Source organism: Equus asinus, chromosome 10, assembly GCF_041296235.1.
Source record: "Equus asinus isolate D_3611 breed Donkey chromosome 10, EquAss-T2T_v2, whole genome shotgun sequence".
NCBI classification, from domain to species: Eukaryota; Metazoa; Chordata; class Mammalia; order Perissodactyla; family Equidae; genus Equus; species Equus asinus.
The window spans coordinates 29,833,942-29,847,774 of NC_091799.1; the positions used below are offsets into that span (position 1 = coordinate 29,833,942).

At 45.3% G+C, this 13,833-nt stretch overlaps 1 protein-coding gene across 1 annotated transcript; it reads left to right on the forward strand.

Moving 5' to 3' along the window:
* The first annotated feature begins 379 nt into the window (after positions 1-379).
* On the forward strand, positions 380-11,494 carry TEX48 (testis expressed 48). Its single transcript, XM_070519947.1, has 3 exons — positions 380-1,151; positions 3,556-3,720; positions 4,882-11,494. The coding sequence occupies exons 1-3, from the start codon at positions 764-766 to the stop codon at positions 4,983-4,985; spliced, it is 657 nt and encodes a 218-aa protein (XP_070376048.1). The 5' UTR covers positions 380-763; the 3' UTR covers positions 4,986-11,494.
* Positions 11,495-13,833: the final 2,339 nt, after the last annotated feature.

Consider the following 13,833-nt stretch of genomic DNA (forward strand, 5'->3'; position numbering starts at 1 on the left):
AGAGTGAACTGGGTACTGTGAGGGACATTAACCAACACCGTGATAAGAATTTCCTAAAAGGGGGTTTGCCTCAGAAAGGGGAGTATGAAGAGGAAGCATCTAGAGACCAAAAAAAAAAAAAAAGGGACTAAAACAAGGCTTTCTGATTCTGAACCATCAGAACTAGAAAGATCTTTGAGGAGATCAGTGAATCTAACCTCCTCTTATTACCGATGAGAAGCCAGAGACCCAGAGACCAGCATGGACTTCCCTAAAGTCAGGCAGTAAGGTAGTGGCAGAACCAGGAACTAAACCTACAAGATGGTGCCTCATGACCATGTTCTCCGTGTTCTCGTGGGACCTGGACCAGCCGGAATAAGGTACTATTCATATACTTAACCCTTTACTTCTGCAAAGTAGGCATGATGAGTCCCATTTTCCCCATGGTAAAAGTGAGACTCAAGAAGGTTAAGGAACTTACCCAAGAACGTGCACCTGGGAATGAGGAGAACAGAGATGTATCTACCAGCTGACCATGTTCATGTGCACTTCAGCATGAGCTGGGCTTTCGCTGCAGAGGGACCCTCTCTGAAGCGTGAACACAGGTAAAGGACTGGCATTCTTCAGCCACAGTCTTCTGTTTATTTAGGAAACAGCCCTGCCCAGGGAGCTGGCTTCAAATTCAAGATCAACCGATCCAACAAGGCACCCTGCAGGCAAAGCTGGCAGAGTAGACGCTTCAACGCATTTCCATGGGTAAGACGATTTTGGATAGAATGGGGAAATGGCCAATAAAAAAGATGGTGACCTAGGCAGAAGGGCCTGGACCTGCTGGCCATGGGGAGCTACAGAAATTGGGGCGAGAAGGGGGCTATTATACCTTGGGAGAGGCTGCCCCAATAAGACCCCCAGCACAGTAAATTTCCAGTGGGCGTCTGGAATTCAGACCTCAGAACCCACGGCCCTCATTCCTTTTCCTCCTACAGCAGCCCACCAAAACCTGGCCTCAAAGATCTTCTGTCTGTGCTGCAGACACTGTGAGGAGCCCCAGTCCACAGATGACTCCAAGACCTCCAGTCAAACCCAAGAGCAACAGTCAGCGATCCACAGTAGGTACCAGACAAGAACAGCCTGCCTGGCTTCTCTAGACCTTATTTGCTCATCTCCCTCCTGCTGAGAGACCCTCAGATTCGCTTCAGTTTTTGAGTGATAATTCCAACCTAAAATGAGGTGGGGATTGGGGGGCTAAGGACCCGAACCAATAAACAACAGAGCTTAAAATCTTCATCCTTAGAGTGAGATCGAGGGGCCAGCAGTATCAGCATCACCCGGGAGCTGGTTAGCTCTTTCAGACCCCACTCCAGACCTACTGAGTCAAAACCTGCCTTTCAGCATGACTCCCAGGGAAACCTGAAGGTGCGTTACAGTTTGAGAAGCACTTGGCTGAAGGCTACAAAGACAGTGGGGAAGATCTCTGCCTTTGGGGCCGGGGCTGCTTCCAACCAGCTCTGCCACAGAATTGGGCAGGTCACTTAACCATGCTCTCCGAGCTTCAGTTTCCTGACCTGTAAAATGGGGATATTCATAATATACTCTTTCTTTCCACTGTCCTTGGGAGGAATGAATGACATAATATATTTAAGCACCAAGCACAGGGCTGGAACAAAGTAGAGATTCAACAGATGTCCACAAATGGAATCTATATACGAGTACTCGTCAGGAAGGACAGGCTCTGCTGTTGAAACAAATGAGTCTTGAAATCTCAATGGTTTACAAAATGAAAGTGTATTTCTTGTTTACGCAAAGTCTGGTACACATCAGCCATCCTTCTCATCCTCGGCCAGGGCATCTGGAACACATGGGTTCCAAGGCTGCCACGGCAAGGTCAGAGATAGAGAAAGAGAGAGAAGCATCCTGGCCTTCAGTCTGCAACTATATACTTCCTGATGATCCAGGACAAAAGGTCAGAGTGGAGAAGGCTGGGGGGTCAAAATCAGCAATTTCAAACAGAAAAAAAACAGCATCATTATTGTCAGGATCAGGCAAAGCCAGGACTGACAGGTACACAGTGGGGTGGCGAGTGGTAGGGGCAGGGGGGCTGGCCAGGCATCTGGCACAGTCCCACTGAGAGATGGGACAATACAACGTCAAGGAAAAAATTCTCATGGCATATTTTGCCAGAAATCCATAGGAAGGGTCTTTAAAATACTTCCCCTGGAAGGAGTTTCACAATAAAAACCAAGAAGCTTAAAAACAACAATCCCTTTTTCCAAGATAACAATAATGATCATTATGAAGTGCCTATTACAGGCAAGTCCGTGTCTCGGCACCTGGGGCCCAGCTGTGATCAGATAAATCATCGACCGTTTCAGAGCTTGCACACCAGGAAAATGTTAGGATTGAATGCCTACGATAACTCGAAGAAGTGGTCATGATTATCCGAAATGGATGCATCACCTTGCAAGTCTGAAAACAGAGGCAGAGAGAGGTGAAGCAATGCACTCGAGGGACACAGCAGGTCAAGGCCAGAGCCGTCTGCTCCATCACACCACACCGCTCAGCCTGTTGACAAAATCTTATACTTCCGGGAATCTACAAGTATATAAAACGCCTTATATACAACAACATTCATCACAACAGTATTTGTAGTAGTGAAATTCGAAAACAGTCCGAACATCGAACAAGAGAACATTGGTTAAGTAAATCTTGAATTATTATAAAACAGAACGTTATGCAACCATTATTTCTTAAAATGTAGTGACATGAGAAAAATGTTTATAATATAATGGCACAGTGGTTAAATTCGCTTCAGCAGTTCTCAGGCTCGGATCCCAGGCACAGACCTGCTCACCACTCATCAAGCCATGCTGTGTTGGCATCCCACATACGAACTAGAGGAAGATGGGCACAGATATTAGCTCAATGACGACCTTCCTTAAAGCAAAAAGAGGAAGAATGGAACAGATGTTAGCTCAGGGCCAATCTTCCTCACCAAAAAAAAAATATATATATGCATAGGAAAAGACTGGAACTGTGATAATATCTGAGAGGAGGGGGCTTTGGGAAATTTCTTTCCTACTTCCTATTCTTAGATATTTCCTAGGTTTTCTATAATGGATATGTATTATATTTATAAAAGGAAAAAAGAAAATTTTAGTTTTTAGGAAGAATACATACTTTGGGGCCAGCCCATGGCTGAGTGGTTAAAGTTCCACGAGTTCCTCTTTGGCAGCCCGGGTTCAGATCCCGGGCGCTGACATATTCCTCTCAGCCACGCTGTGGCAGTGTCCCACATACAAAATAGAGGAAGATGGGCACAGATGTTAGCTCAGGGCCAATCTTCCTCAAGCAAAAAGGAGGAAGATTGGCAGCAGATGTTAGCGCAGGACAAAATCTTCCTCACCAAAAAAAAAGCAAAATACATATTTTGAATCCAATACCTGCCTATGAGGGGGAGAACTCAGAAGACTGAAGGAGGTAGATTCAGGGACTCCCCAACCCATACTAGCCACCACTGGCCCGTGTGCACTCCTTAGAAGTCGGCAAAACGCCTTCGCTGCCGTCATTTCCTCTGAGCCTCCCCACATGACCACGTGCAATTATCGTTGCCAGGTTTGCAGAAGGATGAACTTGGCCCACAAAATCCCGAGCACACTACAGCAGCCTCCTCTTTGCCTCCGGGACGACCGCTGGTCCATCCAGCAAAGACAGCCTCTGCTGTCAGCAGCAGTGAGCTTGAGGGTGAGTGCCAAACTGAGGTCCTAACCCTGGCCAAGAACCCCGAGGGGAGGGGCCCTGGTCCTGATGCCCAAGCTCCAGTGATATCTGAGCTAAGCTGGGGGGGGGTGACAGGAAGGATGGACGGACCACTCCTATCAGGAAGCTAGAACACACTGGAGAGGCTCTGGGGGCCTCAAACCCGCCTGTGTGATGCTCTGAGCTGGGGATGACATGCGGGGCTCTGGGAGGAAGGAGCACACTATGCTCTCCTTCCAAGTCCTCGGGGCATTGTCTGAGATGTGTCTTTTGAGTCACTGTTTGCTTAATGTCTGCTTCGGCCACCAGACAGTAAGTTCCGCGAGGGCCACATCAGTTTGGCTTTCCCCCAAACCCAGCCAGGTGCCTGGCAAGGAAAGAATGCCAGAAAATTCTCGTGGATTGAGCATATTCCAGTTGGGGGAGAAATGCCTCTGGGTCGTGGAAGGACAGAAGCCCAGTCTTGGACAGCGGGCACATTCAGGAAGAAGGAATGGAGTCACATGGCTGGGCACCAACTGTGTACCCGGGTGACCTCACATAGCTCAGAACGCCCCACGAGGCTGAATGTTGAGAGCTAAGGATCAACGAGCGCAGCCATTTCAGACTTCCCACAAGCTAAACTGTCTTTGGCAACAAAATCTCACACAAAGTCTAAGTTTTGTAAAAGAACAAAGGGGTCGTGCTGTAATTGAATTGAGGATGGGGGGCGGGGAGTCCCACTAGCTCGTCCATCCCCTCCATCTCCCCTCCCCACCCCCCAGAGGCTCCACGGAACCGAGTTTTCAAACCTGCCTCTCATCATATAGGGAAGGCTGAGGCACACTGCGGGGAGGGGCTTTCCAAAACCAAGGAGTGGCATTAGTGTCAGAACCAGGATGGACCCAATTCTCCCAACTTTCCAAGCCACTGCACTTTGCAAGACACCCTCCCATTGCTGAATGCACCAAAGGAGTACAAAACGAAACCTACTGCAGAAAGTTGTCCCTATTACAAAGGACTTCCGCGTCCCAGGCTGGAGTCCGCTTGGCTCGCACGGTAATGGAGACAACGTGACAATGACCCGGGATGGAGGCACGCAGGACAGTCCAGCCAGGCCCAATGCAAAGTCTTTGCCCGGCATAACTTTTTCCTTTTTTCTTTCAGATCTGAATATACACGATTCCCAAAGAGGTTTTTACAAGAGAAACCTAAACCGCTACTCCCGGGATCACTGGCCCTTCCAGCCCTGCCTCATTGGGAGACCCTGAGCCTTCTAGTCGGCAGCCCCACGCAGGTTTCCCAGGGTGCACAGCGGCTGGAGCGTCTCCAGGAGGAAGAGGGCGGTGCACAGGGGTCATGAAGACGGATTCGGAAACTCCCCCAGGAGGAGGAGAAGATGTCTGAGCCATCCCCCGTGCCGCGAGCAAGACTCACTTCCGCTCCTGAAAAAGCCACTGCAGGAGGAGCTGCCTCCAATTAAAGTCCGTGATTGCATCCCAGGACTGGGTGCCTCCTCTTTTCCCCTCCCCCTTACCTAGGAGTCTCTTCCAAACGGTGTCTTATCGTTTTGAAAAATACTGTCACATCTAACTAACCTAAAACAATTTTTTTTAACTTTTTGGACAGCTTTTTGTTACGTTTGAAATAATTTCAAACTTACAGAAAAGTTGCAAGAACGGTACAAAGAACTCCTACTTACCTTTCCCCGAGATTCACCCAATCTTTACATTTCCTCATTTGCTTCATCATTTCGTCTCTCTCTCTCCGTCTGTTTTCTGAACCATTGGAGAGTGAATTGTGCACATCGCGTCCCTTTACCCCTAAATCCTTCGGTGTGTATTTCCTAAGAACAAGGATGGTCTTGTATATCACTCCAGTGCCGTTATCAAAAGCAGGGAATTCAATGTTGGTACATTCAGATTTCACTAATTGTCCCCAAAATGTCTCATAGCTACTTTTTGGCCCAGCCCAGGATCGAAGCCCACATTGTGAATTGCTTGGAATTGTCGTGTCTTTAGTCTTCTTTAATCTGGAACGGGTCTGTCTTTACCTTCAAGAGCTATACATTTCTGCAGAAGACAGGCACAAGTGTCTTCTAGAATGTTCCTCAATTCGTGTTTATCTTTTGATTAGATTCCATTTTTGCATTTTGGGCAGGAATACCGCAACAGCCATATTGTGTCCTCCTCGGTGCATCATATCAAGAGGTACATGGTGAACGTAGGTCCCGTAATTGGTGATGTTAACTCACTTGGTTAAAGGGCTGTTTGCTGCCAGGTTCCTCCACTACGAATTACTATTTTTCCCTTTGGAATTAATTAGTAATGTGTGGGAAGGGGATACTTGGAGGCTCTGTGAATATCCTAGTCCTCATCAGACTTTCACTCACTAGTTTCAGCACTGATAAAAGAGTCTTGCCAGAACCATTCTTATGATGATATTTGCCAAATAGTGAATTTCCCAATTTCATCATTCCTTCTACATCCATTAGTTAATCTTCTACCACAAGGAAAAGCTTTCCTTCTTGCCCTTTATTAATTTATTGGTATGTTTGTTTGTTTATATAAATTCAGATTCATGAAATCCTTATTTTATTAAAGTGGCTATAATCTACTATCATTATTTATTTTGATGCTCAAATTGTCCCAAATTTGACCAATGGGAGCCCACTGGAAGCCAGCTCCTCTGTTCTTTTGACATGTCTCCATGATTCTTTTCACACTCTTTTTTAGCACACAAGGTATTTAGACTCATATTTTCCCCATCTTAGCCCTGGAAATAGCCATTTCTTCAAGGAGCCTTGGTTTTTCTTGTAAAGAAGTGTTTTTAGAAAGCAAGAGCTCAGCCTTAGGAGTGCTTGCTGCTACTGGGGCGTCATTACTTTTAGGCCTTTTCAGTGGACAAAGCTAGGAAATACACAAATACACACACACATATGCAGATATAAATTCACAAAACACACAAACACAGAAAACAAGGGAAAAAGATAACAACAAACAGTAGTTCACACTCATATCTCCAGTTCAATCCAACACCATAGAATTTATGCTGGTTTCCCCTTTTCATATTTGTAATTCCTTTCGCCGTGAAAGACTTGGATCCCACTATCTTCTATATATTTACTCATTTGCCCAATCCTGAAATTAGTTTCAGAACAATTGCAGCTCTTTTTATCTGTTACCTAAAGATTTATATCCAAATACTGCAAAAATTATTTAAGTTACTTCTTTCTCTTTTCCCCCTCCTGGTGGTTATATCATTCCTTTGAAATAGAGTTGGTTTCATTTGCTTCTGTTTGTATTTAATTTTAGCATTTTCCCCATCCTTGTTGATCTAATTTTGGGGGTATATAAACCATGAATCTGGTTCCAAAGTCAAAACAATACAAGAAGGTACATACAGAAGTGTCGCTCCTCTGCCAAACCCTTCCTCCTTGTTCCCACTCACGTTGGTTTCTGGTTTATTCTTCCTGTTTCTTCTTGCAAAAATAAGCACATGCACAAATATTTCCTTTTTTCTCCTTCCTTAAAAGTTAACATACTATAGAAACTCTTTTCTACTTTACTCTTTTTAACTTTATAATAGATCCTGAAAATCTCCTCACAAGAATTCATGGGGATCTGATTCTTTATCCGTTGCATGGTTCTGCATCGTGTGACCGCACCATAGTACCATTGAACCACTGGGGCCCCAACTGAATAGTCTATTCAATTACTCTCCTATATGTGAGCACTTAGATTATTTTCAATATTTTGCAATTACAAACACTACTGCAATGAATAGCCTTGTCCACGGATATTTTTGTAATGGATGGTCTACCCTTTAGGGTTATTTCCTAAGTGTGGACTTTTGAGCCAAATAGTCCACACATACATACATATTTTTGTTAGATGTTGCCAAATTCCCCTCTAAGAGTATATGATATATGAGAGTACCTGTTTGTCCTCACCAACTTTTGCATTTCTGTCAACCTGACAGGTAAGAAATGGTATCTCATTTTGGTTTTCATTCACATTTTTCTTACTATGAATGAATGAAGATCCACATCTTTTCATATATTTAAGGGCCATTTTTACATGTTTTTCTCAATTATCTGTTTATTTCTTCTGCTCATTTTCCATTGTCTTTTTTCCTTAATTTTTAAGCATTCTTTATAGACTAGGAATATTAGTTCTTCACATGAGATAAAGATTACAAATAATTTCTCCTATTTTCCATTTGTCTTTTGGTTTTGCTTGTGGTAATTTTGGACTTGAAGTCAAATTTATTAAGATTTTACTGCATCTGGATTTTGGGTCATAGTTAGAAAGCTTTGCCATGCATTCAGTTTTTAGAGGAATTCGCCCATGTTTCTTTATATGCTGCCATGGTTTTATTTTTTACATTTAAATCCCTGTTCCATTTGGCATTTATTATTATGTCTATATGAAGTATGGATCTAACTTTATCTTTTTTCCAAATGTTTACATAGTCATTCCAACACATTTATTTAAAAGACCATCTTTGACCTAGTCATTTGAGATGATACTTTTTTCTTTTTCTTTTTTTGAGGAAGATTAGCCCTGAGCTAACATCTGCTGCCAATCCTCCTCTTTTTGCTGAGGAAGACTGGCCCTGAGCTAACATCCATGCCCATCTTCCTCTACTTTCTATGTGGGATGCCTGCCACAGCATGGCTTTTGCCAAGCGGTGCCATGTCTGCATCCGGGATCTGAACTGGTGAACTCCGGGCCGCTGAGAAGCAGAACATGCGCACTTCACCACTGCACCACGGGGCCGGCCCCTGAGATGACACTTTTATCACTGTATATTAAATTTTCATACGTATTTTGATCTCTTTCTGAATTTTCTACTTTATTCCACTGGTGAGTCTGTGCATCTGCTGCTACCATCTTGTTTTATTCTTGCTTTTTTTTAATATAAATTTTATTATCAATTGTCTAGCTCCATAAAGAATATTGCTGGTATTTGCATTGTGATTGTGCAAAATTTAAAAGTTAACTTAGGAAAAATTATAAATTCACTTCGGAAGAACTGACACCTCTATGATACTCATTCCTTAGCCACAAATGGCTTTCCAATTGGTTCAAACCTATTTCTTTGTCTTTCCGGGCTATTTTTTAATGTTTTTAATATGAATTTTGCAAATTTCTTATTAAATTTATTCCTAAGTATTTTATCCTTTTGTTGCTATTGTAAGTGGAGTTTTCCTCTCTCGTGATTTCGCATATTAACACTACTGAGTTCACTGTGTTAATTTCATGTTAATTTCCCTTGTGGCTTGTTGCTGTCTGAGCTAGTTTCCTCACTGATTCTCTGTGGCTTACCAGGAATGCTATTAGACCATCTGCAACTAGAGATACTTCAGCTGCTTCCTTGTCTAATCCTTCTGTCTCTAACTGACTGATCTGGTCTAATTGCAATGGTTAATAGCACCAGCACAACGTTAAAGAGTGGAGATAGTGAATATCTGTGTTTCATTCCTGGTTTGAAAGGAAATACGTCTAGTATCTGCCCATTAAGTAAGAAGTTCATTTCAGGACAAAGATAGAGAGGTAGAGAGAATACCATGTTAAGAAAATATCCATCAATTCTGTTTTCTTTCTTCTTTTTCCCATCATCTATGGGAAAAAAATCACACACTCTTTCTCCTGATACTGAACCAAATTTCCACTTCACAAATAAATTCCCCCTGATCGTGATGTATTATTTTCATAATATGGAGTTGGATTCTGTTTGCTAATATTTTATTTGGTATTTGTATCAACATTGATAGGTGATAGGTGACATTGCTGTGTAATTTTGTGTATTATCTTTATCAGACTTAGTTATCAATATTATATACTTGCTCTGTAAAGAGAATTTGGAAGCCCTCCTTCATTGTACATGCTCTAGAATGATTTATGTGGCACTGGAATTCTCCGGTCTTTGAAAGATTGGCAAAATTTCCCTGTTACCTTTTGGGAGGACAGTAGCTCCTTAATAAATTTCTCTGTTTCTTCTATAGAAATTGATAGAATTTTCTATCTCCAATGCAGTCACTTTGATAAACTGTTTTCCTAGGAAAGTATCTACTTCATCTAGTTTTCAAACGTATTTGCATAAAGGCATATAAAGTACTCTCAAGCTTTTTAAAAATTTCTTTTGCTTCAATGGTTATTTTCCCCTTATCCTTTCTAATTTTATACATTTGTGCTTTCTCCCTTTTTCCTGATTAACGACATAATATTTCTATTGTTAATTTTTTCAAAAAAAAAGATTTTATTAATTAGATCTATTGTTTTTCTCTACTCTGCGCCAGTAATTTCTGATTTTAATCCTTAGTCCTTCCTTTTCTTGTACACTGTTTTGATTACTTCATTTTTTCTAGCTTTTTGAATTGGATATTTATTTCATTCTTTTATTTTCTTGATCCAAGTGTTTAAGGACTATGGTGGGCAGAATAAAGGCCCCCCAAAAATGTCTTCGTTCTGTTCCCTGGAACTTGTGAATATGTTACCTTACATTGTAAAAGAGGATTAAAGATGCCACACAATTAAGGTCACTAGTCAGCTGACCTTGAGATGGGGAGACAATCCCCCATTATCTGGGTGGCCCCTTCTATTCACAAGGGAGGATCTCTGCAGCCCAGCCCCAGGGCAGGTTTCTGCCACCACGGTCCAGAGGCCAGGACAGAAGGAGGAGAAGTGGCAGCAACAGGTCATACACCAGCATCCCCTCCCTGGCAGAGAAGGAACTAAATTGGTAGAACCCATTTGTAAAGCAATTTGACAACATCAACCCTGAACCTTTAAAAAAGCCCGTCTCTGACCCACCTCACTTTGCCAATTACTAGCTGTGTCACATTGGCCAATATACCTACTAGAGTGTCTGTGCCTGTTTCCTCATCTACAAAATGGGTACAGCAATGGTATCTCCCTGGGGCAGAGCAAAATATGGGCCAACTCTTCACCCTCCTCTGCCATATCTTCTTGGGTGAAGCGTACTGTCTTCCCCCTTGACTTTGGGCTCCATCACGTGACTTGCTTTGACCGATGGAAACTTAGCAGGTGAACACCAGTAGGGGCATAGAAATGTGTTTTCACAATGGGGCTTTCTCTGTTACACCTCTAGAACCCCCACGAGAAGAACATGCCCCAGCTAACCTACTATTCCATGAAGGATAAGAGGTACGTGAGGCAGAACCACTCCAACCAACCCAATGGGTACGGTGGACAGCACGGCATCATGAAGAGAGGGGAGGACCACTGGAGAGAGTGTCAGCAGACCTCCCCCCTCCTCCCCGCCTGTGGGGGCCAGTCACACCCCCAGTCCCCAACATTCCTGCTTCCGGCTCTGTGACGTCACAGAGAGCCTCCCCTCCACTCTGCCAGCTGCAGGTGAGCGAGGCTCAAAGGTCAGACCTGAGAGCAGGGAGAGGAATTGTTTGGTGCTTAAAGAGACAATGTCTCCATCACTCCTGGGCACCTTTTCACTTTGCTCCAGGAAGCAGACGCCACCCCTAACTTACCTGGACCCCTCTGTTTCTCTCTCTGGGTCCCAGTCTCTCCCCCTATGGCTGAGTGACCCCTGAGGGCTCCTCCAGCTCCACAAGCCCTCCCGTTTGACCTCACTGATCTTTCTTGTTCTGGTCCAAGTGCTGTGGGGTCACTGGAGACCGGAAGTTCACAGCCCACTAGGGATAACCCCAGGGCCCTTTTCTTTGGCTCCTGCTTCCATCTAGAGGAGGGCAGTGGTAGTGCAGGACACCCCACCCCCGCACCCCACCCCAGCCAGATTCCTCCTACATCACCGCCATCCACGTTATTAAGTACTCACCAAGTGCCAGACTTCAATCTTTATGTCACTCAACCCTCACAATATTCTGGGGTAGGTTTTACCATCCCCTTTTTTCAGATTGGAAAATTGAAGTTCCAGGGGGTTAAATTGCTCTAAATTACACAGCAAGGTGCAGCAAGAAATTACATCTCAAGTCCATCTAAGCAAAAAATGCATGCTCTTGGGCCCAGCCCAGTGGCGTAGTAGTTAAGTTCACACGCTCCACTTCAGCAGCCCAGGGTTCACAGGTTCAGTTCCCAGCGCAGACCTAGCACTGCTCGTCAAGCCATGCTGTGGCAGCATCCCACATAAAATAGAGGAAGATGAGCACAGATGTTAGCTCAGGGCCAATCTTCCTCACAAACACACACAAAAAATGGATGCTCTTAACTGTTCCTCCGCTCTGCCAAGCTTCAAGTGGAGCCTTTCCATTTGAAAACCACCTGGCATCAACTCTCAGAGAAGAAGGTGGTTCTGAACATCTCTCCTGCCTGGAATTGCGTGATGGTGAGGCCATGGGCAGCGCAGGCTCCGGTACCAGACAAAACAATGTAAAAGTCTCGGCTGCTCCTCCTGGCTGCAAGACCCGAAACAAGTCACCTTCCTGAGGCTCACTTCCGCGCTCTGAGAACTGGGACAGAGGCCTGCCTTGTCCAGTGGAGATGAAAGTTAAAGAACCTCATGCAGGTTAAAGGACCTGCCCAAGATGCTCAATGAATGTCGTTGTCCTTGACACCTGGGCTGTCTCTCTTCCCCTGTTAACTTCGGAGATTGAAGTCACCCAGGAGAATGAGGTAAGTCCAGAATGAGGATGTTTCTATCCATTTCTATGGGCAGGGAGTGAAACACCCACTAGTGGAAGGGAGAATGGGGATGACATTGGGTATGTTGTTGCCTCAAGGTCAGAGAAGGCTTATGTGTTTGCCACGCGACACAGAGAGGGCACCGCCTCTGTGCAAGGCTGACCACAGGGATTCAAAGGGAAACTGGACCCATCCCTGCCTCCTTGAGAACGAGACTTTCTTGCTCATGTTCACTGCCATGTCCCTCACTGCTGCCTGGCACCAGGAGGGCCTCAATAAATAGATGCTGAACAAATTTTTTAAATCACAGATTGCAGTCTAGACTCTCCCGGGCTGATAAGTGGACAGTGAAAATATAGTCCACTCAACAAGTATCTATTGAGCACCTGCTCTGAGTTAGGCAGATGCTGGGCAGTGACAGGAAGAGCTCGATCCAGGGAAGCCCAGAGGTCTGTGGGACCACAAGGGAGAGGCCCCTGATGCATTCCAGGTGTAAGAGATGGCTTCCTGGAGGGAGGGACACCTGAGCGGACTCTTCAAGTGTGATGGGAGAAAGAGTGAGGAGAGAACATGGAGGTGGAGCAAACAGCTTGTGCAAGGGCACAGTAGTGACACAATGTGAGCAACTTGGGGCACCGCCAGCAGCCCCTACAGCCGGAGAGAAGTGAGTGAGGCTGGGGGTGAATGAAGCTGGCAAAATTGGAGGGCCAGGTCACAAAGCAGGTCCGGGGAGAGCAGGGGAGCCACAGAGGGTGTGAGGCCGAGTGACCAGATGGGATTTGCGCTGAGGGCGGATCTTCTGATGGCAGGTGGGCCAGAGGGGCAGTGAGGAAGCTGTGGGCACAGTGGTCCAGGTGACGGGGGTGTGGTGAGGGCGTGGGATGGTGGGTGACAGGTGATAGAGGAGATATTTACGACATAGAATTAAAACGCCTGGATGAATGTTGGAACGTGGAAGGAAGGGAGGAGGGGGCAGGACGAGAAGGGGGTTCCCCATTTCTGGCTCCAAACACAAAGAGAATAGTGGGACCTAACCCCAAAATAGGGAACATGGGAGGAGGAGAGATAGGGTTGGGCTGAAGAGGGTGGGGAAGGGAGGGACCGCCACAGCAGATGGCCCAGAGCAAACCTATCAGTCGTCCTTAAAGCCATCAGTCAGCTTGGCGCTGGGTGAGGCGAGCAGCGTCCTAATGGCTGTGAGGTTCTTGAACAAAAAACGATTCACCTCACCCTCTGCTGCTTCCTGGCGACAGACAGCACCTGCTTGTGCCCAGGACCAAAGTTCAACCAAGGCTCAGGCTCATCCCACCATTGCACAGATGTTCCTCCATGGCCCCGCTCTATGCCCTGCCCTGGGGACGCAGGAGGGAACAAGGGAGACCGACTCCCTGCCTTCGTGTGGTTGACGCAGGAAGGACAGAGCGCATGAAATAAAGAAATTCTAAGACGCACTAGGATGTGACAAGGGCTGTGGAGAATAATGCAGGGAGGGGGA

Bases quoted from the DNA above. Each gene is read 5' to 3' on its own strand.
- TEX48 (XM_070519947.1), top strand. From the start codon at position 764: ATGGCCAATAAAAAAGATGGTGACCTAGGCAGAAGGGCCTGGACCTGC. The intron at 1,152-3,555 runs GCTGAGAGACCC...ATTTCCTCTGAG, and splicing joins TATTTGCTCATCTCCCTCCT to CCTCCCCACATGACCACGTG. The intron at 3,721-4,881 runs GTGAGTGCCAAA...TTTTTCTTTCAG, and splicing joins CAGCAGCAGTGAGCTTGAGG to ATCTGAATATACACGATTCC.